The sequence below is a fragment of the Kickxella alabastrina genome (assembly GCF_025024165.1).
Source record: "Kickxella alabastrina strain RSA 675 chromosome Unknown BX661scaffold_14, whole genome shotgun sequence".
NCBI classification, from domain to species: domain Eukaryota; kingdom Fungi; phylum Kickxellomycota; class Kickxellomycetes; order Kickxellales; family Kickxellaceae; genus Kickxella; species Kickxella alabastrina.
In genome coordinates, this window is record NW_026251485.1 from 250512 (window position 1) to 270470 (window position 19959).

The 19959-nt window shown below is 46.3% G+C and overlaps 10 protein-coding genes across 10 annotated transcripts; 5 read left to right on the forward strand and 5 right to left on the reverse strand.

Moving 5' to 3' along the window:
- Positions 1–1164: 1164 nt before the first annotated feature.
- BX661DRAFT_225058 (uncharacterized protein) lies at positions 1165–2031 on the reverse strand. The gene is made up of 2 exons (XM_051538931.1): positions 1495–2031; positions 1165–1364 (listed from the first exon to the last, which is right to left on the reverse strand). The coding sequence occupies exons 1-2, from the start codon at positions 1667–1669 to the stop codon at positions 1324–1326; spliced, it is 216 nt and encodes a 71-aa protein (XP_051390994.1). The 5' UTR covers positions 1670–2031; the 3' UTR covers positions 1165–1323.
- On the reverse strand, positions 1702–2612 carry BX661DRAFT_198935 (uncharacterized protein; the record flags this gene model as incomplete). Its single annotated transcript, XM_051538281.1, has 4 exons — positions 1702–2031; positions 2142–2171; positions 2228–2368; positions 2403–2612. The coding sequence occupies 4 exons, from the start codon at positions 2610–2612 to the stop codon at positions 1702–1704; spliced, it is 711 nt and encodes a 236-aa protein (XP_051390995.1).
- A 1085-nt stretch (positions 2613–3697) lies between these two features.
- BX661DRAFT_183817 (transmembrane 9 superfamily member 4-like) lies at positions 3698–5815 on the forward strand (the record flags this gene model as incomplete). The annotated part of the gene is made up of 1 exon (XM_051536322.1): positions 3698–5815. Exon 1 carries the CDS (start codon positions 3949–3951, stop codon positions 5812–5814), a length of 1866 nt encoding a protein of 621 aa, XP_051390996.1. The 5' UTR covers positions 3698–3948.
- Positions 5816–5824: 9 nt separating this feature from the next.
- On the reverse strand, positions 5825–7465 carry BX661DRAFT_154291 (mitochondrial matrix Mmp37-domain-containing protein). The gene is made up of 2 exons (XM_051533255.1): positions 7256–7465; positions 5825–7157 (listed from the first exon to the last, which is right to left on the reverse strand). The coding sequence occupies exons 1-2, from the start codon at positions 7328–7330 to the stop codon at positions 5862–5864; spliced, it is 1371 nt and encodes a 456-aa protein (XP_051390997.1). The 5' UTR covers positions 7331–7465; the 3' UTR covers positions 5825–5861.
- Positions 7466–9951: 2486 nt separating this feature from the next.
- Positions 9952–11059, forward strand: BX661DRAFT_183821 (uncharacterized protein). Its single transcript, XM_051536323.1, has 2 exons — positions 9952–10497; positions 10571–11059. Exons 1-2 carry the CDS (start codon positions 10216–10218, stop codon positions 10799–10801), a joined length of 513 nt encoding a protein of 170 aa, XP_051390998.1. The 5' UTR covers positions 9952–10215; the 3' UTR covers positions 10802–11059.
- A 1464-nt stretch (positions 11060–12523) lies between these two features.
- Positions 12524–13830, reverse strand: BX661DRAFT_183824 (uncharacterized protein; the record flags this gene model as incomplete). Its single annotated transcript, XM_051536324.1, has 2 exons — positions 12524–13693; positions 13714–13830. The coding sequence occupies 2 exons, from the start codon at positions 13828–13830 to the stop codon at positions 12566–12568; spliced, it is 1245 nt and encodes a 414-aa protein (XP_051390999.1). The 3' UTR covers positions 12524–12565.
- Positions 13831–14086: 256 nt separating this feature from the next.
- Positions 14087–15138, forward strand: BX661DRAFT_183825 (uncharacterized protein; the record flags this gene model as incomplete). The annotated part of the gene is made up of 1 exon (XM_051536325.1): positions 14087–15138. A coding segment is annotated over exon 1 (716 nt), but the record flags the coding sequence as incomplete, so codon positions are not given.
- Positions 15139–15181: 43 nt separating this feature from the next.
- Positions 15182–15603, forward strand: BX661DRAFT_183826 (uncharacterized protein). The gene is made up of 2 exons (XM_051536326.1): positions 15182–15325; positions 15373–15603. The coding sequence occupies exons 1-2, from the start codon at positions 15273–15275 to the stop codon at positions 15566–15568; spliced, it is 249 nt and encodes an 82-aa protein (XP_051391001.1). The 5' UTR covers positions 15182–15272; the 3' UTR covers positions 15569–15603.
- Positions 15604–17639, reverse strand: BX661DRAFT_183827 (uncharacterized protein). Its single transcript, XM_051536327.1, is given in 6 exon segments — positions 15604–15913; positions 15934–16102; positions 16138–16634; positions 16649–16777; positions 17037–17095; positions 17219–17639. 6 exon segments carry the CDS (start codon positions 17440–17442, stop codon positions 15690–15692), a joined length of 1302 nt encoding a protein of 433 aa, XP_051391002.1. The 5' UTR covers positions 17443–17639; the 3' UTR covers positions 15604–15689.
- Positions 17640–18534: 895 nt separating this feature from the next.
- Positions 18535–19519, forward strand: BX661DRAFT_183829 (uncharacterized protein). Its single transcript, XM_051536328.1, has 3 exons — positions 18535–18594; positions 18849–19079; positions 19118–19519. Exons 2-3 carry the CDS (start codon positions 19000–19002, stop codon positions 19446–19448), a joined length of 411 nt encoding a protein of 136 aa, XP_051391003.1. The 5' UTR covers positions 18535–18594; positions 18849–18999; the 3' UTR covers positions 19449–19519.
- The last annotated feature ends 440 nt before the right edge of the window (positions 19520–19959 follow it).

Genomic DNA, 19959 nt, shown 5'->3' on the forward strand with positions numbered 1-19959 from the left:
TTTGTCAATTAACTTCTTTGCAATAATTTTTCTGTTTAGCTGCAAGAGGTTTCTTCAATTTAGGCTTGCTTTCGTGTGTACACAATTGCTTTTTCTCTTTTTTTTTACTATTGAACCATATCCTTTATTTTGCTGCTATTTCTTTTTATTTACAATGCAGCCCAAGTCGTTCTTGTTCAAGCTCTTCTTGTCGGGTCAACAGTTTTTTCTTTGCCAACGCTGCTACTATTGACTGGGATAGTCAATGTGTGCAAGATAGTGTTAGAGGCGCTTGGACTACTATCCGTAATAATATGTTTACTCACATTGATGATATCAGAACCTATGCTGGCAATGATGCAATGACGAAAGTAGTCAATTTGATTAGCGGACCATATTTACCTACTTGCCCAACCTTCCTATTTTTAACCAAGTCATTGCAATTACTGGAACTGATTATATGAATTTTATTATTTCCAATGTTATTACTTTTCATGCTGAATCTATTAATTGCAATCCTTATTTCCCAGAAGTTGATTCAACAGAGCCTAACATAGAGACCGAGAGCTCTACTGAAAGCAAAGAGACTCCAAGCATGTACTCCGCTATCAGCTCTGACCCTGTGTATAAGTGCTCGGAGGTCACTATTACATACACCAAACCTCGCGTCCACACTACTTTTTATTAGGCAAATCACAAAATTTTTAGATGTTTTTATTTTTAATGAATAACCAATACACAGCTATTTGTTGTTTTTTACATTTTAATAATAATCTATTTCAAAATATATGAATTGAAATTGTCTTGAAAAATTTAAATATAACTTTGTGTTGGCAAAAAATGTGGGGTTTAAACTGGATAATGCCAACAAGCAAACAAAAAATAGAAATTTTAACATGTAACATGTTTTTGTGCTCTATAAAAACGTGGGTCTAAATTAATATATTCAGTCTTAAAAATTACTTTTGGAACTAAAAAAAGGGGGGCAGCGCTGTAAACAGCATGGTGTCCCTTGATGTCAGCTAGAAATAACAGAAATGTGTATAGCGGCCATGAGGACGATCTTGATTCTTGAGAAGAGAAGATAGTGGTTGGAATGTGTATTGGGCACTACACATAAAAATCCAAACATAAAAAGGTGTGTATACCTCTGAATGTGTTTGGAGAGTGTAGCTCTCGTAGTTTGCCTAATGTTTTTTAATAAAATTACAACAAAGGTGCAGGGCGTAGGAGCATTCGGCATACATCCCCATCCATGACTATTAATTCATCTCAAAACATACAAGTATTTTTGCGAATACAGGCCAAATAAGAACACTGCCACTTAATTGAAAACAATCGCGTTTAGGATGGCCAAAATAACTTTTCCTCAATAGCAACATAGTCTACATTTAATAAAATATTTCAAAGCCACCAAATTTGAAGAATTAAAACATCATTAATCTAGCTCGGTTTACGCATCATTGTATGGTGTGGGAAAGGGTGGGTATGCTGTCGGATATGGTGGATACATACGATATGTACGATATTGTGACGGCAATTCGTTAAAAATCAACGCTGAGCTATGATCAGCAAAGTCTTTGGGAGAAGTTGAAATAACAAAGTCACTTTTCAGCTTGTTCCGCCACCGCTTGGCCGCAAAATACTCCACGAGAAAGCCGATCAGACAAATGCAGACGAAGAAGCACATAGCATAGGCCACCAGATGGCTCAGCACTTTATTCAGAAAGCCGGCCAGACAAGTGCAGGTGATGAAGCACAGAGCATGGTCACCGGATGCCTCCACACTTTAGCCATCGTCCTGTGTGACCTAACGACAATCCGATCATTCTCCAAAGGAAACTCTATAGTAATATTGTTTGGGTACCCGGTACTCTTAATGAGGGCCCTCAATTCTCTTTTGACCAAATCGTAGTCCCAAATGACTTTTTTGTCCACCCTGAGTTCCTTTAGGAAATTTTCCGCCACGGTGTAGTCGTAAAGCAACTCGTGGATATCGTATTTCTCGATATACCTATTCTTCTTCCTTGCCCCATGCAACGTGCCCTTTTCCTCAATGTACGCCGACATATCGAGGGAGCAATTGAATCCACAATATTCTCCCACACCTTATTCACCACTTTACGAGACTGTCCGTCTTGTGAGGTTTCAATTCTCTCGACGTCTTTAAAACGCGCGTACGAGCCCTGGATCTTGACACAAGGTGGGGCCGGTCGTTGCACTCATTTATGAAACGCAGCAGAGCCACAGGATCAGTGTTAATCCAGGGGTCTGACGAGTAGCTCCCATCGCATCTCTTTTCGTATTCCAAGGAGGACAGAAATTCACGCCGAGACAGACTATTGACATAAATGAATTGTCCGCCTGAGAGCTGGCGGCTGGATAGGGTCTCGGGGTTCAACAAGTGGTTTGGCCTCAATTACCGACGGGACTTGCCAGCCGCCAGTGCCAGAGGGGGTGCGTCGGTGAGAGGAGGAGGACGTCGATTGGTTGTCGTCGAATTCGGCCTGAATGCCCATATTCACAATATCGTAGGATGGCGGAGGAAACTGTGGCGCCGACGGTTCAACCATCCCCGGTGACAAAGGTGGCTGATGTTGCTGCTGAGTCGTATTTTTTTCGGCAGCATGCATGCTTTCAGTTTTAACAGCGTCGTGAGTTGTAAAATGTAAAAAAAACTGTACTGTACTTGTGTGTGTGGGAGCAATGAAATAAGTTACAATACAAACAAAACAACTATTCAAAAAAGAAATAAGCTAAAATTAACGGACATGTTTCTGTTGCACATTTTTATATACAGATTTCACATCACAAATTGATGGATGTTGATGACACGAATAAAAAATTATTGGCATCACCAATCACTGGCCTACACGCAAGCTCTATGTCTGACGCACAATGCCTTTACGAAAAGGGTTCAAGCCCTCCTGTCTGACAAACAACAGCACCCCGCGAAAAGGGAGCAACCGATGACCAAATAAATTGATGACGGGGCGGCCAAATAGCCTCAGACAATAATTAGTCAGAATGAACCAAGTTCTTCTCTTGCCACACACATGTTGAAGACTGAAAAGGCTATTTTTAACATGTCAATAAATCTTGTATTATACTAAATTCCCAAAATTCCTTCTGGGAAGCCTTCCTATTGAATCTTCCCTAATTGCCCTTTTATAAGCAATGTAAAACTCCTCAAATGATACTGTATAAATCTGTATAAATGCCTATTCGGCATTAATGGAGTAGCTCATGGGCTCTCGGCTTAGACGAGCTTATATGATGCTCTGTCGGCATCACAAAGATGGTAGCATGCTTGCAGGCCTCATCACAATAGCAAATGTTTTTTTGCCACATGCTCAGAAGACTGCTGCCCTGAAACAGTCAAAACATTCCTTAACCACGATTCTGGGTTTACTCTTGTATGTCTCGTCATCGCCAATCAGTTTTACCTCACGTGGTCACCTACTGTGATTCGCTATAAATGAAAATTCCAAAATATATTTTCAATAGTATAAGTCCAGATTTTTAAGCGGGGGATTTTTAAAACCCGTTTTTGACGCAAAAAGGCATCGTCAGAGTCGGCTGAAGCTGAGTCTACAGCAACACCTGGGACTCTGCTCAAGCCAAAGTCCAAGCCCAAGCGTGTGCGCAAGAATCCATCTGCCCCTGCTTCTTCTCTTTGCAAGAAGCAGCGAATTGATTAATATCGTCAACCATAGTGGTCTATTGCCATTAGTTTCTAAACACTTTATCTAGGGGAAGGATGTCGGTTTATAGTATATTTGTAGCCTCATTCTTTTCTTATAGTGTAATCGAGATTTTAAGAAATTGCTGCGAACTGACCTTATTTAATTTTTGTGTGGTGCAGTGCGGTACTGAGGCTGAACTCATTTCCGTTCTAAACCTTTTCGCCTTTTAATTCCACTTTATTCCTGACACATTTCAATTTCCATTCTCGTAATTCACACAAAAATGCTTGGCTTTGGGTTTAAGCCTTTACTCGGGCTATGTCTGGGTACGGCCTCAGCCTTTTACATTCCCACCATGGGCCCCCAGTCCTTCCAGCCGGGTGACCGCGTGCCATTGAACGTAAACCGCGTATTCTCCGAGCACGTCCCGCTGCCCTTCGCCTACTACGACCTCTCATTTGTCTGCCGGCCGCAGGAGGTAATGCGGCCATGGCTGAACATCGGCGAAGTGCTCCGCGGTGACAGAATCGCATCCTCAGACTACGAGCTGACAATGGGAAGGAACAGCACCTGCAAGGTGCTTTGCACAAAGGACATGACGGCAAAGTCCAACACGGAGGCTGTGGAGTTTGTGCAGCAGGATTACTTGGTCGAATGGATTGTGGACAAGCTGCCCGGGGCGACGGCGTTTGCCAAGTACGACAAGGTCGGAGGCATGGGGCAGATGGAATACAGGCCCGGATTCAGCATCGGGAAGTATGAGGTCGGCAGGGCGTATTTGAACAACCACGTCACTATGCGCATTCTCTATGAGGAGCGCGGTGCGGAGGGGCGGAGGGTGACTGGGTTTGAGGTGTACCCCAAGTCGATCAAAAACGAGTCCGGCAGGTGCCCCGACCTAGGCGACGTCAATGCAGAGCGGCTCTTGATCGGCGAGTCTTCACGAATCACGTACTCGTACTCGGTGCAATGGGTTGAAAGCACTGTGCCGTGGAACCACCGCTGGGACAGCTACCTCTCGGCGATCAACGCACAGGTGCACTGGTATGCGATTTTCAACTCAGCGGTCATCATCCTGCTTTTGAGCAGCGTTGTGGGCGTGATTCTGCGCCGCATGCTCAACCGCGACCTGTCGGCGCTCAGCGAGGAGGAATTCAGGGACGACATTGAGGAGACGTCGGGCTGGAAGCTGCTCCACGGGGATGTCTTCCGCGCGCCGCAATACGGCGGCCTTCTAGCCCCTCTGCTGGGCACGACGGTTCAAGTGATGTACACTTTTATAGCTACCGTTGCCCTGGGCACGCTGGGCGTCCTGAGCCCATCCTACCGCGGTGGGCTGCTGACCACCGGCATAGTGATGTTTTTGCTCATGGGCGGGTTTTCGGGATACTACAGCGGCCATCTGTACCGGACATGGGGCGGTACCAACTGGTTCAAGAACGCCGTTCTGACCGCTGCACTGGTACCCGGCTTCCTTGCAGTCTCCGAGATCGTGCTAAACATGTTTTTATGGTACAGTTCGTCCTCGGCCGCCATGCCCTTCAGCACCATTATGCTGCTGCTCGTCCTATGGCTTCTTGTCGAGCTGCCGCTGACGCTTCTGGGTGGCTGGCTGGGCTTCCGTCGCCCGCCGTACTCCGAGCCCGCGCGCACAAACGCCATTCCGCGGCCCATTCCGCCGCAGCCCGCGTACCTCAAGCCCTTCCTGTCAATCATCCTCGCCGGCGCCCTGCCCTTCTCAGTAATCTTTATCGAGCTGTTCTTTGTGCTCAAATCCATCTGGCAGGAATCTTTCTACTACGAGTACGGATTCACAGTCATCGTCGGCCTGCTTCTGTCGCTGACGGTCTGCGAGACCACTATTATTATGGTATGGATGTCGCTTAACTCTGGCCATCACCGGTGGTGGTGGAAGGCGTTTGCATATGGCGCCAGCTCGTCAGTTTATATTTTTGCGTACTCCATTTTCTTTTACTTTACGCGGCTGAGGGCCGGCATGCCCGGCGTCGCCGGGTTTGTGCCGACGCTGACTTTTTTTGTGCACTCGCTGCTGATCTCGGCCGCATACGCGCTGTGCACCGGGTCGATGGGATTCTTTGCGGCGTACTTTTTCGTGCGGCGCATTTATCCCATGGTCAAGGGCTCTTAGTAATGTTTTCAATAATAAAAATTATTTTTATTTTCTAATACATTATTTTATTTTTGGTTCTTGGCTTGCTTGTACTTTTCGTTCTTGGCCCGCATGTAGGAGATTGATTTCATCACGCCCGATGTCAGAATGCCCTTGGCCGACTGCGTGAAGGCCGGTCTAGCAACGATCCTCTCGATAGCCTGCGCCGAAATATCTCGAATACCTTCCATGCCCACGAGCCTCTCCGAGTTGGCCGCCTCTGCGCCCAGTCCTGGGGGCAGCCTATTGCCGGCCTTCCGACCCAGCCTGACAAGCTGGTCGTAAAAGTTATTAGGCATCTTGCGCAACATTGCTGCCCGTGCAACAGGGCCCATGTCCTGCTGCAAAACGTCATCGCCGATGTACTCAAGGTTGGGCAGTCCCTCGATAATGCTCTTGTACCGCGACTTGAACAGTGGCATCTGCACGTCAACGATGTTGCGCACCTTTTGCGGATTCTCCCCGCCGACCCTCATCCGGAAATCACCCCTGAAGGACAATGAAGTGATGGTCTGGAACAAGTCCGTAGACGAAAAGTTTTTGGGCAGCATCAGCAGGGCTGCTCTGACGGCGTGGGTCAGATTGACCTGCTTGGAGATCCGCATCAGGGGGTCGCGACGCAGGGTCAGTGTGGGCTTGTGCATGCGGCCGGCCAAATACAACGAGTCCCAGTTGAGCAAATCGCTGCTCAGCGTGTCCATCGACACAACGCCGTACTTGACCATGACCCCGTTGATCTCTATAAACGGGTTGTAGTAGACCCCGGCACCAATGCGCTCTTGCACAAAGGTGACCGCATGCGATCCTAGGCTTCCCATGAACGAGTAATGCGATCGATTCTGCGTCAAGTTCAACGCGTGCCAGTGGTCCGGATGAGACACTGCAAAAATAAGATCAACCATGGGCTTGCTACTCCCATAGCCCGACTGTTTGTACACGCCGCTGCCGTAGGCAAAGGCATAGCGGATGGGCGCGTTAAATTGCTTGAGCACGTTCTGTAATTCACCCTTGATCTCGTCTTGCGCCGAGCGCATGTTCTCCAGCTTCAGCTCCTCCTCGGGGCTTAACGGCGGTATGCCCCGCAGAGTCGTGCCAGAGAACGCGGATCTGGGGTCGAGCAGGGATGCGGTGCTGGAACTCGCGGTTTTGGCGGTCTCTGGTGAAGAAACCCCTGTTTGTACATTGGTGCTGCCCTCCATACTCGCCGTTTGGCGCATACGTATCATTGACGCTACTGATCCATCGTTGCTGGACTTTTTGCTGATGTCCTCTTCAGTTGCCAGCTTACTTTCGCACCGAACCTGAAATACCGCCACCGCTCTCTAAATTAATAAAAAAATTGACGAATGTGAATTTAACGCTGAATTTATATTTGAATTTTTGCCATTTCTGCATACCTCGGTACTTGTACGAAAACTACCTTTGCTGCCCCAAACCTGCCGTTAGTCCACAGGTTTAGTGTTTTGTTTCTGCTCCCAACAATAAACGCGTTCATGCTTAAATAGGTGTATAGAGGTCAAGGACAAAAAAACCCCACACAATTTCAGAATTTTGAATTTTGAAAAAGATAACCCGAGAGCGGTAAAAATGTTTAAGTGACGTCGCAGTTTGTCGAGAAAGCAGAAGAAGAAAAGAAGGGGAACGCAAGAAAAAAAATGCGCACAAGTGCTTTTTGATCTTAAATCTCATCATGCGGGGTTCGATTTTCACGCCAGATTAAGAGAAAATCGATTAATTGAGCGAGAAATCAAACAAATAAAAATACATAAATAATGAAAAAGACCGTCTCTACCCCGCGCCACCTTGCCCATCATGAGCTTTATTGTAGCCCTGGACACATGCTCCTACTTGGTTCATAGCCCTGCTCCAGTATTTCAATTTATTCAATAATTCGCTTAGATTGCCAAGTTGACTGAAGCAGTTGCACTCATATTGTTACGCAGCAGGATTGACCACCACAGTGTCAATGATCCTTATTGAATGCTCATTGAAATCATGGTGGTCAATGGCTTCGGAAATTTGAGGAAATATTTCCCTATCGTGCACAGTTTGTGCTACTCAACTTGTTCCAAACCCGTATTTAAATCATGAGTCAATTGTAATAATATCAGTATCTGAATACGAAGTATTGCGAGCGAATGTTTTTATTTGGAATGCAGGGGTTGGCATATGAGCTGTTTCATAAAAACATAATGAGCAGATTTTCATTTTTCATTTTGGATTGGTCTCATTTCACTGAGTCATAGCCAGCGAAGACAGGTTAAATTGAACAAGTTTTTGATTCTGCCTGGCAAAAAAATACAATGAGGTGTGGCATCACTATAATTAAAAAAATTGGCAAGGTCCCAACAATGGGCGCAGGGAAATATTTATTGGTGAGAAGGCTCTTTTGGTAAACCCACACAACCAAACGTCTTTTTCTTAAAATGCCTGGCATACATAGCGCCTCTTTCGATTATATGTTTTTGTGCTTGAGAAAAGTAAAAATAATACAATTTGTCAAAAAGGCGTGTAATCACCAACATATCAAATAATTTGCACACCTGCATATGGTTGTTGAAAAAAAGCAGTTTTGTCGATTGGAAATAAAAATGTTCTGCCGAACCTTCTAATATTCCTAATTCAACTGCTGCAGCATTGTTTATTTTTTACAGAATATTCTGGTTAGAAATATGTTTACGAATGGCATAATAATAACCGGCCTTATAAATTGCTGGGGCCAAACTAACTTTAAATGGCGCACAATATGCTCATCACTTTGACAGTTCAAGTATGCATGTCTAATACGAAATACTCGACATAATGGAAACATTAAATGATAATTAAATGATGGTTGCACAACAACAATTTTGTAAGCCACTCTATGCGGGTCTTCCTTATTGGCCCTCTACCATAAATAAATTTGTACGCACTGCTGCTTTGTAAGAGAAGTTGACGGGCATTGCAAAGTGCAAATATAGAAAAGTGTATTGTTATTTTTGGACGGCAACCCTAACCTAGATCGGCAACGCAAAACAAAAAAAGGAATGTTGCTTCCAATAAATTGTAGATGGCTTGCGCATATAAATAAACGAGTTATTCACATCAAGCAGGAACGCAGTCTCACACCTCGTGCTACAGCGAAAGGGGTGTGCAATAACCAATGTATGTGGCCACTTGTTCATACCGGCTGCTTGAACATGTGAAATACCTGTGAAGTAGCAACATTTTAACGATTCGGTCAATCTGCGCGACAAGGGGTATAATGAATTAGTTTGTGTCACCTTGTTCTTCCTTTTGTTTGCGTAAATGGCCCTAATCCGAATAGATGGCGTTCGCGGTGGTGTGATTCGAGCTGTAGGCACACTTGCAATTGAGATAATTTAGCTTTGCAGTATTCTATTCAGGCTTATGTTGCAAAATAACAGACACAGCTGTCCGCATGGCAACATTGCTAAAATTAGACTTAATTAAACTGAGGGAATGCTTGCAAGTGTTTTGAATACTTTTACACATCACATTTGTCGCTTAGACAATTTCATGCAATGCAATGCCTTGCTACCAGGCTGGCCTTTAAGCGGCAAAACCGTACTTGCAGGTGCCTCAAGAAAAGCCGATACCATTCCCTAACAAAAAAGAATTTCACTCCCTAAAATTCGATGAACAATGCCTGCATATGCACGTTCATGCAGCTCATGGTCCGCAGTTGCAATATAGTGCCGTTGTATGTTGTGAGACACATGTTCCATGTCACATATTACAGAGTGCAAGTGGTTTAGAGAGCCGGTTGCAGATACTATAAAGTACCGCACAGGCGCTCAAGTAGCCCTCGCCCACTTTTTCTTCACAAAATTTTCTTTGCGCTAGTTCTGCACTCTAATAGCATACACTCCTACTCTCCTGCTATCCTACCTGCTTCTATCCTACTCTGCTGCTTTCCAACCTCGCTGCTCTTTTACCTTGCTATTTTCCAACCTTGGTGCTCTCCAGCCTTGCTGCTCTCCAACTTTAGCAACAAGGATGATACAAGGGTATGAAAAACTAAGATGTGTTTGATAGATCTCCACTGTTGTATTCTCCTATTCTCCTATTCTCCTACTCTCCTATTCTCCTACTTTTATAATTTTATATTTCATAACTTTTTCGTTCCATCGTTTGGTCAACTCAATTCCTGCCATTTTTATTTATCCTGACTTTAAAATTACCTTTTCTCTTTTGTTCGTCGCGCTGCTCGCGCTTGCATACCCGGACAAAAGCGCCGTGCTGCCCAGGAGGCTCATATTATTGCCCTAAATATGCAGCTAGAGGAAGCCCAACAGTCCGCCAAAACTTTTCCAACATGGCCTGCAACATGGCTGCCAACTTTGAACGCTCGATGACAGAGCCAAGAAGTGCCACAAGATGGAACTTGCCGATGCTGTGGAAAATCTCACCCAGAAATCCGCAAGGCCTTGCATGAGGCCGAAGCTAACCACGCAAGAGGCCTGCAGGTCGCCGAGGATCAGATTCGGAGTGGTCGATCAAGCAGCCAAGGACAAACTCGAACTCCAGGCTGAGATAATCCAAATTCGCGACAACATCAAGAACGTCAAGGACAAGATGGCGGTAGCAGTGAATGCTGACCCGAAAGTCCCTGCGCTAGCGTTGAATGGATCCGCAAATACTTTAGTCCAATCCGAGACTGTCAAGGACACTGAAGATACCCCTTCCGCGCTCCTCAAGCACACCTACCAAAATTCTGCCGAGATACTACCAGCCAATGGATACATCAAGCGCTGATGCAGCTCTTGCCAACCAGAAATGCCGCCGTAACCGCAAGATCATCCAGTTCAACCTCTATCTGGCCCGGGCAATGTTCCTGTCCAAGCATATGTTTGAGCTTGAGGATGCTACTGTGGATGGGCTGCGAGTTGCCGAGTTGTATCTTTTGCTTGACAACAACAATGGCGTGGATGCGCTTGACAGGTACTTTTTTTTAACAACCTGAAGTGCTTCAACGCGGATAAGAATAATAACAATATGGAGGCGAGGTGCTTGGATCCCGACTTCTTCCGCCAAATCCCCAGCATTGCGAGCAGAATCTGAGCAATAAAAACGACTGGGCCACTTGGATGACTACTCTTTGATTGTCTGCGCTTTGCCGGCGAAGCGCATTTTGTATTTTCCACCCACTTTTTATTTTAATTTTCTGTATAATATTCAATTTCAACTTCATATTTTAATTTCTCAATGCCATCGAAGATTACCATTTCAGTATTTAGTTAAGCTGCTGCAGATTCATGTTTATAAAGGACGGGGCATAAAGGCGACGCGAAAAGAAGAGGCTGCGCCACTGCGATGGAACCGCTGGGAGATTATGCACGCCCAAACCACATCGACAGAAACCGACCCGCGGCCGCCGCCGAGATGGGAACATATCCAAAAAAGTATGCTAGAACCAAAACACATCACTCCTCTGGATGATGGCCCAAGGGGTGGTTACTCACGGCCTCCCAACTGTCGCATTGTGCCTATGGGCCGGAAAATAAGTGCAAAGCCTGTACCACTGAGACTGATACGCTTGTGCACTACTTCTGAGAGTGCGAGCGCGTCCAGCGATTCTGGCTTCTCGTATTGCACTTATTGCAATACAACCATAACAATCAGACAGGACCGGTACTCCGTGTCAATAAGATAATGGTTTGGTCAACGGTTTCGGAAAGTCGAGGAAATTATTTCCAAACGCAGACGCACTCCACGGTCTGGCTGTCTTGGGGAGATATACCGCAGGCCGAGGTTTCAGTGGACGGACATTAAACTCACAGCAGACGCCATGTTTAGTTGCTGGAAATCTTTAGTAATGAGCCACATCGTACAAGACTTTCACTAATCGATCCCACATCTCAAGGCAGCCTGTACATTCAAGGACCGCTGGACAACGGGTGCTGTACCAGTGGTTCTAGTTTGACACATGCGAAAAAATAGCACACCGGAACGCTTACGTTTCGCAAAGCTCTAGTCCAGGACAGCCGTCCCCAATTACCACGCACAACGCACTCCCCCACATTCGGACATCAGCACCAATGCCCCTTCAATGGCTATATCACCAGCCCCACCACCCAACACAAGGGAATTATTGTGAACAACTCGTTATCTAGTTTTTGTTTTATTGGCTTTTTATAATAGGGTTCGCACTAAGTTGCTATGCCAAAAAATATGTCATTATTTCAACAAAAACAACATTGTTAGTAAAAAACTATTAATTTATGTCGTTTTATTTGTTCTATATGGCCCGAATGTATTAAATGTTCATAAACTACATCAATAATTGTAGCCCTTTCGTGCGCTATGCCTGTTCAAAAATTATTTTTGTTTTCCATGTGAGTTTTGTGAAGGCCATCCATGACCAAAACACATTCTGAAAGTGTACCAAACTCTTTTGAAATGTAAAGCCATGATGTCAAGTTTGGCAAAGGCGGTGTTCATATCGTAACGTGGCGTGTCATAGCATGTCTTAACGGACACGTGTGGCCACTTGATCTTTAGCATGTTGTATAACACCAATCGACTTTTTTGTAGATGGTGGAGCATGCGTGTGTGTATACGCTTCAGCAGTTGCCAGCAAGATCAATGTTCCATCGTCTCAATTTCGTGCAATCAAGCATCGACACTCTTTCAAACACACACATTCGCACTTGCTTTGTTGTTTATCCTTGCATTCGAAATCAAACACGAAAAACAACAACTACTACTCAAACAAGCAATCAAAGGTTTACTTGTAGGTCTTGCCGTCGTAGCACTCGCGGGGCAGGGAAGGACCCTCCCAGGCAAAGCAATCCTCAATCTCGGCGCGGGTCTTGGGGTCGGTGTGGTCGGCAGCGGTCCAGTTGTAGGACTCGTAGTCGGCAGCGTCAGTGACCTCCTCGGGGACCTCCAGACCGCGGACAATGAAGTAGCCCCAGATCATGTTGTCGTCATCCTTGCCCAGAGTGAGCAGGTTACCGAAGGCATACTTGCGAGCGCGCTCGAGACGGTTGAAGAAGCCGCTGATGAGGTTGTTGGTCATGAACAGCTTGGTCAGCTCGTCGTTGTACTTGTACTCGACCTTCCAGAAAGAGTAACCCTCAGCATCAAAGTGCTCCCAGAGCCAGTTCATGGCGGTGGGCTTGGTTTCGTTGTTCGAGTAGAAGCGCTTCCAGTCGTCGAGGACCATGTTGGGCTTGGGCAGCAGGTCAAGCTTGCTCTTGGGCTTGGGGGCGGCAACCTCGACCTCCTCCTCGTCGTCCTCAGCGGGCTTCTCAGCCTTCTTGGGCTTCTCGGCAGCAGGCTTCTTCTCGGCGGCGGGCTTCTTCTCGGCCTTCTCCTTCTTGGCGGGAGCGGCGAGTTCAATGCGCTTCTCGCACAGAACAACATCGCCAACAACAGCCTTGAAGGCGGGCTGGGCGACAATGGTCTTGAAGTAGCGGGTAAGGTTGCGGTACTTCTTGCGGTCCTCGCTAGTCAGGTACAGCTTGTAAGCCATGATCAGATCACAGGCGACAATGACATCGGCAATGGTCAGGCGCTCACCAACAAGGAAAGTGCGGTTAATGAGCAGGGAGTTCAAGACATCAATGAAGCGGAAAAACTGCTCCTCGGCCTGCTGGTGAGCCGGCTTGAGGAACTTTGTAAAGCCGAGTAAAGGTGCCATGGTGCCCAGAGCAGCGGGCATAAAATCGGCCTCGGCAAAAAGGATGTACTGGAGAATCTCAGCAGTCTCCTCGGCGGTCTGGCCGAGCAGAGTAGAGTCGCTGCCAGTCTTTGAGGCAATGTAGTAGGCAATAACGTTCGAGTCAGTCACAGTGAAGCCGTTGGCACCCTCGAAAGCGGGGGTCTTGCCAGCGGGGAACTTGGCCAGGTACTCGGGGTCTTGTTGTCAACGCCCATCTGGAAATCGGGGGTGGTGTTGATTTCAACACCGAGGTACTGGGCAACAATGCGAGCCTTGTAGTTGCGAAAGTTAGGCATAGGGCCGTTAAGAGTACCGAGAGGAGCCATTTTGAGGGTAATTTATTTGCTTTATTTGTTATAAATTGAATTAAATTGGTAAGATGAAGGGAAAAAAGAAGAAATTTGTGCCCAAGTGGCTTGGATGATAGCGTTAAAAACGGTAGCCTATTTAGCCGAATAAAATCTGCACTGATTAAATACATGTTAAAAATCAACAATCCCGATCAGCAGCCTATGAAGTTTTGGTTTTTTTTGCTGGTTGAAAACGGTCTGCATAATCTCAAATGCGAAAAACACGCTTGCTCTTCTTTTTAACATCTCATATTTAGTTTACGTTTTTACAATTACCATGAACGATAGCTACACCAGCACAGTAGCGGACGGACCCAAACCGGAGGTCAAGGCAGTCCGGCAAGTGTTCCGCGGAAAGGACGCGTTGGGCAAAAACCACCAGCAGACCATACTAAACGTGCTCCGCATGGCATGCTCTGAAGCCATTAGGCAGCCCGACTTTGGCGAACAGATTCAGAAAATAAAGCAGCAGTTCTATGTGCGCAACTTTGATAGTATTTTCATGGACCCCGTTAATCTTCCCATCTACACGGCACAATATGTGCCGCGCCGCGCCTTGTGCTACTACGATATATTCAGCGGCCCTGAGCTGCAAGCGATCTTGCGGCAAAGACCAAACATATTCTGCCTTGGAGCGGGATCAGGCAGCGAGCTTGTAGGAATATCCGCTGCCAGTTGCCAGGCGCTCGACGGCGATGGTGCGCCCATCACTATACACTCGCAGGACTACACGGACTGGTCGTCAATTCTCAGCTCGCTAGAATATTCAATTAGACAAAAGTGGGGCGTTACCGAGAAGCAGATCAAGTATGAATTCAGCATAGGCAACCTCTTACACATTACGCCCACGATCGAAGCGCAAATGGCCCAGGCGCAGTTGGTGACGGCAATGTTTGTCTTCAACGAGCTTTTTTCGGACAAGGTCAATGCAATGAACTTTGTCAAGGCTGTTGTCAAGAACGTGAGCTCTGGAAGTTACTTTTTGTTGGTTGATTCTGCGGGATCGTTTTCAAATATCAAAGTGGGCAGCAAGAGCTACATGTCGTACATGTTTTTTGATTCGCTCGCCCAGTATTTCACACCCATCGTTTCTGAGGATTCAAGGTGGTTCAGGCACGCGCACGGCTTGAGTACCCTCTTGGCATTGAGAACATGCGGTACTTTATCCGGCTCTATCGGAAGAAGTAGCAACCCTTGTTAGATTGAAAATTGAAGATGGTGTACAGCATAGAATATACACGTGATATTACCCCTGTAACTCGGCTTTTTGTCATTGAAAGATTATTCATCCAAAATTTTTCTCGCGTCAAGTTAAAAAAATAACCAACTTATTTTGCATTTTTTTGTTTACGACAAGTTTCTTTTTTCATTTGTTAGCACTGTACAAATAACTACACATACCAGTGACTCCTAGCAACATGCCACCGACTGGTCAGCAACTCACGGACAGAGAAGCAGCACTGCTGACGGAGTACGAGCTGATCCGCAATGAGATTAAGAAAATGGGCAGCTTGATAGCGACATCAACGAGGAGGAGCTGGATGCGCTGACCCAGTCGATGCGGTCGGTCGAGCAGAAGCTAGCCCTGGTATACACAGTGTTCAGGTCATCTATATATGCGCATCTTAGCCAGCAAGAGATGGCCGGGCAGACACAGGATGATATGGCGGCGTACGGCGATCAATTTCAGACCAACTGCCCGCCGTTTGAGTAGCCATTTGAAAGATAAAAACGAATAATGTATTTGTGGATAATAACATAGCATATTTAGTAAACACTACAATGAAGCACGAGTGATGCATGATGAATGAGAAAGTGGCAATACAGCAGCTCTGTTAAAAAAAGTCAGGTGTGTATGTGTGGGGATAGACAACGCTGCCAGCGGCAGTGCTGAAGGCATCCGAAGGCGTCTGAGTGCCAGAGGCGCTGGCGCTGGCGACCTCGCTCTTGCCAACCATGTGTGGGGAGTTCTTGTACACCCAGCTGCCGGTTCCAATACTGTCCTTTGCAGGGTACAAGTACTTGTAGCTGTCCCTAACAGCAGGCTCACATCGGCGTCCTCAATCCACACAAACATACTGGGCTCCCACTTCTGGTTGGTATCGGCACGCTGCTTGCGTACCGCACGCTGGGCCTCCTCGATAGCAGTCTTCTCCTTCGATGCAGTGTCGTAGTCGCCTCTAGCCAGCGCATCCGAGACCGCATGCCACACCTTGCGGCTCTCGAGCTCAGACTGCTCATCAAGGGGCTTGATGATAATTTCAGCGGCGGCTGGGCATTGACATCAAACAAGACATCCTCCTGGCGCGTCCGCACATTAACAGCGCGCGATTCGCCCACCCACTTGCCCTTCAGCACATAGAGCTGCTCCTGCCCAGGCCCATCCTGCACAAAGGTAGGCGCGAGATCCTTGTATATCTTGCCATCAAACTTGTGGTACTCGCCATACAGCCAGGGCTTCGTGTGCCACTGGAACTCGGCCGTGTACCCCTTGCTGGAGCGGATAAATGTGTTGCTGCTCATCTCCAAGAAGGGCTTTCCAGTCAGGATCGAGCAAATGTTCAAGTTGGGCAGCGACAGGCTGTACACCTCATCGGTGTTCTTCATGCGCAGTGTCACCCGGCCCTCCTGGACAACTTTCATGGTTGTGCTCTTGAACTTTGACTTTTGGGAAAAGTGGCCGCTACCATAGATGCCCGCCTTGGCGTTCTCAAAATAGATAGCGCTGACTGGCGGGTGGTGCGACACCTGCTCGCAGATAAACTTGGTCTTGCCGTACTCTGCGTCGTCCCACGATGCAAAAAATGCTCGCCGAGGATGGGGTTGAAGGGCTTTTTCTCGCCAGAATTGGACTCGGCAACCCGCTTGTTGAAGCTGCCGTAGAGCGTCGAAACGAACCACCGCGCGACAAGCTTCATGCGCTCTACATGTGCAATAGCAAAGTAATAGTAATAATTAGTGAGAGTCAAAATATGCACGCGCAAAGTGTTGGTTAGAAGATCGATGCATGCTTTTAACGCAAAAAGATCTTCACGTGTATCTCAGAAATCGTGACGATGACTGACTGACTGACGATCGCATCGAACCGCGTGGCAAGGCATTCGCAACGCAATAACAATAACAATGGACAATGGGGTTGGCAGTAAATTCAATAAATGAAAACCCAAACAGCGCATATGTACCTTCAGAGTCGGCGGCCTTTGTAATCTCTGCCAGAACAGGGGATAGTCGCTCCAGTGCGCTCTACAACATTAAAATAAAATAAAATAAAAACCAGTCGTTAGAAGCATGATTACAAAAGTCACAATAGACAGAGTATCACATGCCTATACATGAACATTGCCGACGCATGGCTGGTACTTACCCGTATTCGAGTAGCGAGATGCCGTTGAGCAGGAAGGACGGGCAGGTCAGTGAGGATAAGTCGCCGGTGAACGAGAGCACGCCCTTGAGGAAAGATATAAAGTCGCTCGACTGCGACTGAGACGCAGGAACAATGTTGCCCGATGGCTCGTTGACTGCAGTGCTGCCCTTAATGCCGGGGGAACCCGAACTGCTCGAGCTAATTGATTTGCTGTCGCTGGTCATTTGAATCAACTGAAATGTAAAAAATAAAATAAAGTGAATGCGAATTTGAGTGCGAAAAATTGTTTTTGATTTTATAAAAATGAAAAAGAGAAGAGAAGGAAATAAAAAAAACAGGGAGCGCGGTACAAAATGGCGGGGATATCAGTTGAGTTGAGCTGAGGTTTGGGCGCGGAAAACCAAAAAGGCGTCAAAGAATGAAAAAAGGACAAAGCGCAAAGGCCCAAAAGTAAACATTGTGGAAATTTGACAGCGGCTGACCTGGCCTTGTGGTTCAGGCGGGCCAAGAACTTTTATGTGACCAAGCGATTCAGCAGTCAAATTCGTTCGCCCTTCGCAGCGCGTATGTGCAGTATGTTTCAAAGTAAAATAATATTTTGGATTTAATTAAAAATCAATGAGATACCAGAGTGCGGCTAGGTTGGCCCGTTCTTCGCAGAGTTCCATCACGAGAGAAAATGTATTTACTTGGCAATACCAACAAACAGATATAATTTACAAACCATAGGTAATAAACGAATGACAAAACATGTGCTAATTTCCGATCACACCTTTCCAGCCCTCCATCACATTCCCACGATAAAACAACCCATTTCTGCCAACTTTAACGAAAAAGGCAAGGCAAGTCGATTGGATACGGCCGGCCAAAAAGGGCCGAGCCTACTGCTTCTGACAGCAGAACTTGTTCTTTAATCCACACATACGGGAAAACAAAACAGAAACAGCCTCATTTGGCATTTTATATCCTGATTTCAGTGTTGAATTTGCTCAGATTCAGATATCTAATAGGAAAGGAAAGACATGTCATTAATGCCATTTGCATGCAAGCTGCAGCAAAGTGCCGACATAGGAGTAGTGGAATAGCGAAAAAAAATTACGTGTCCCAACTTTCTCATGCTTCTATCTATCAATTGTATTGTACTGTAGTGCTTTGCAAAGTCAACTATTCACGCTTTGTGTTGCACTTATCGATGCAGACATATAGTTACATAATTGGGGTATTTCTTTTTTGGAGCGCTGTCAGTTTTTTCTTTTTAGCGAATAAAAGTTGGTCAATTTTTTGCCACCATTACTTTGTTTCATTTTAATATTCATCTTTTTATTTTTCTTTCCAAACTCATTTTTTACTATATATTGAAGCTATTTTTTGAAATTGTAAGTTTCGTCAGGATGCCTTTTAGAACATACGGGTTGCCAAAATAGTACAGGCCAATTGACAGTTCACGCCAGCACAGTTACTGTCATCATTGTCGATTTTTAAACTATGCGCACGAATGCTTTTTTTAGAAAAAGTTCTTGCCCACGAATACAACTATTCCAACACAACACGCACATGTTTTGAACATTGTTGCCACCCGTCAAGTATGTATCACTAATTTTCCAATATGTAGCTGTCATTATGTTATTAGCACTGCTCCTATACAGCCAAAGGCGCCAGCAGGCTAGAGAGTGGGCCAACTTTCTGGAACAGATAGAGGCCGGAAGTTCCAAAAATCAAAAGCATACTTAACAGAGAGCGAGCTCGCTCTTATTCCAGTGCGCAAACTCAAAATAGAAGACATGCGCTATGCTTGCTGCAAATTGAAGCAGGACCCAATGCACGCGCCTGCAGATACTGCAGATTTACCTCCGAAAAAGCCGTCCATTTTGCTTACATTGTGTCGCTAACTGGTTTCAGCCTAAGAAATCAAAATGTCAGCAAGGCCAAAATTGCCGCATTGCCTGCAGTTATTGACAGTGAGTTGTGCTTTTCTCAATTATGCGGAGAAAACTGCCCAGTTTGTCTTGGAGACTTTGAGGTTGGGGAGGAGGTTCGGCGGCTGCCATGTTTTCATTTCTTTCACGATGTCTGCATCGGACCGTGGCTCATGAAGCACTCAGCCACTTGTCCGCTGTGCAACTTTGACGTGGGCGCCATCTTTGACGGCAAAGGCGACGGCAGAAACATTGTGGAATCTGCAACAAATAATAATGCCGAGCTACACGAACAATTGTACTTTGCACTCTGAATCGACATTTGCAATTGTAATTGTTTTGTGTACATACTCGTTAATGCTCTTTCGGTGGCCGTCAAACATTTCTAGTGTAACTCGAAATGTAATTTGATATTGAAATAAAATTAATATTAATACTATCGCTCTATTTACAGCCTGTCAATGTCCTTCGGCATAATAGCCGGCGGCGTGGCCATGGTGTAGAACTGGTCGACATAGTGGGTGAATGCCTTTGGATGCCGCCAGAACTTTGGCGTCTCCGGAGGCTGATACTCCTCGGGCGCCAGTTTGACTAGCAGCATGCCGTCCACTGGGTTGATCGACACCAGTTGCACACGCACCTTCGTTCCCGCAAACGGCAGCTGCATGCGGTCGATGGGCCGAGGGATCAGAGCAGCGCGAGCCTCGAGCACACCAATGATTAAACTGATAAATTGACGGGTTTCATCGCGATTGTCCACGGTGGCCGTCCACACAAGTGGGCCAGGCTTTTGCGGATTGTAATACGCCCAGGGCAGATCATAGT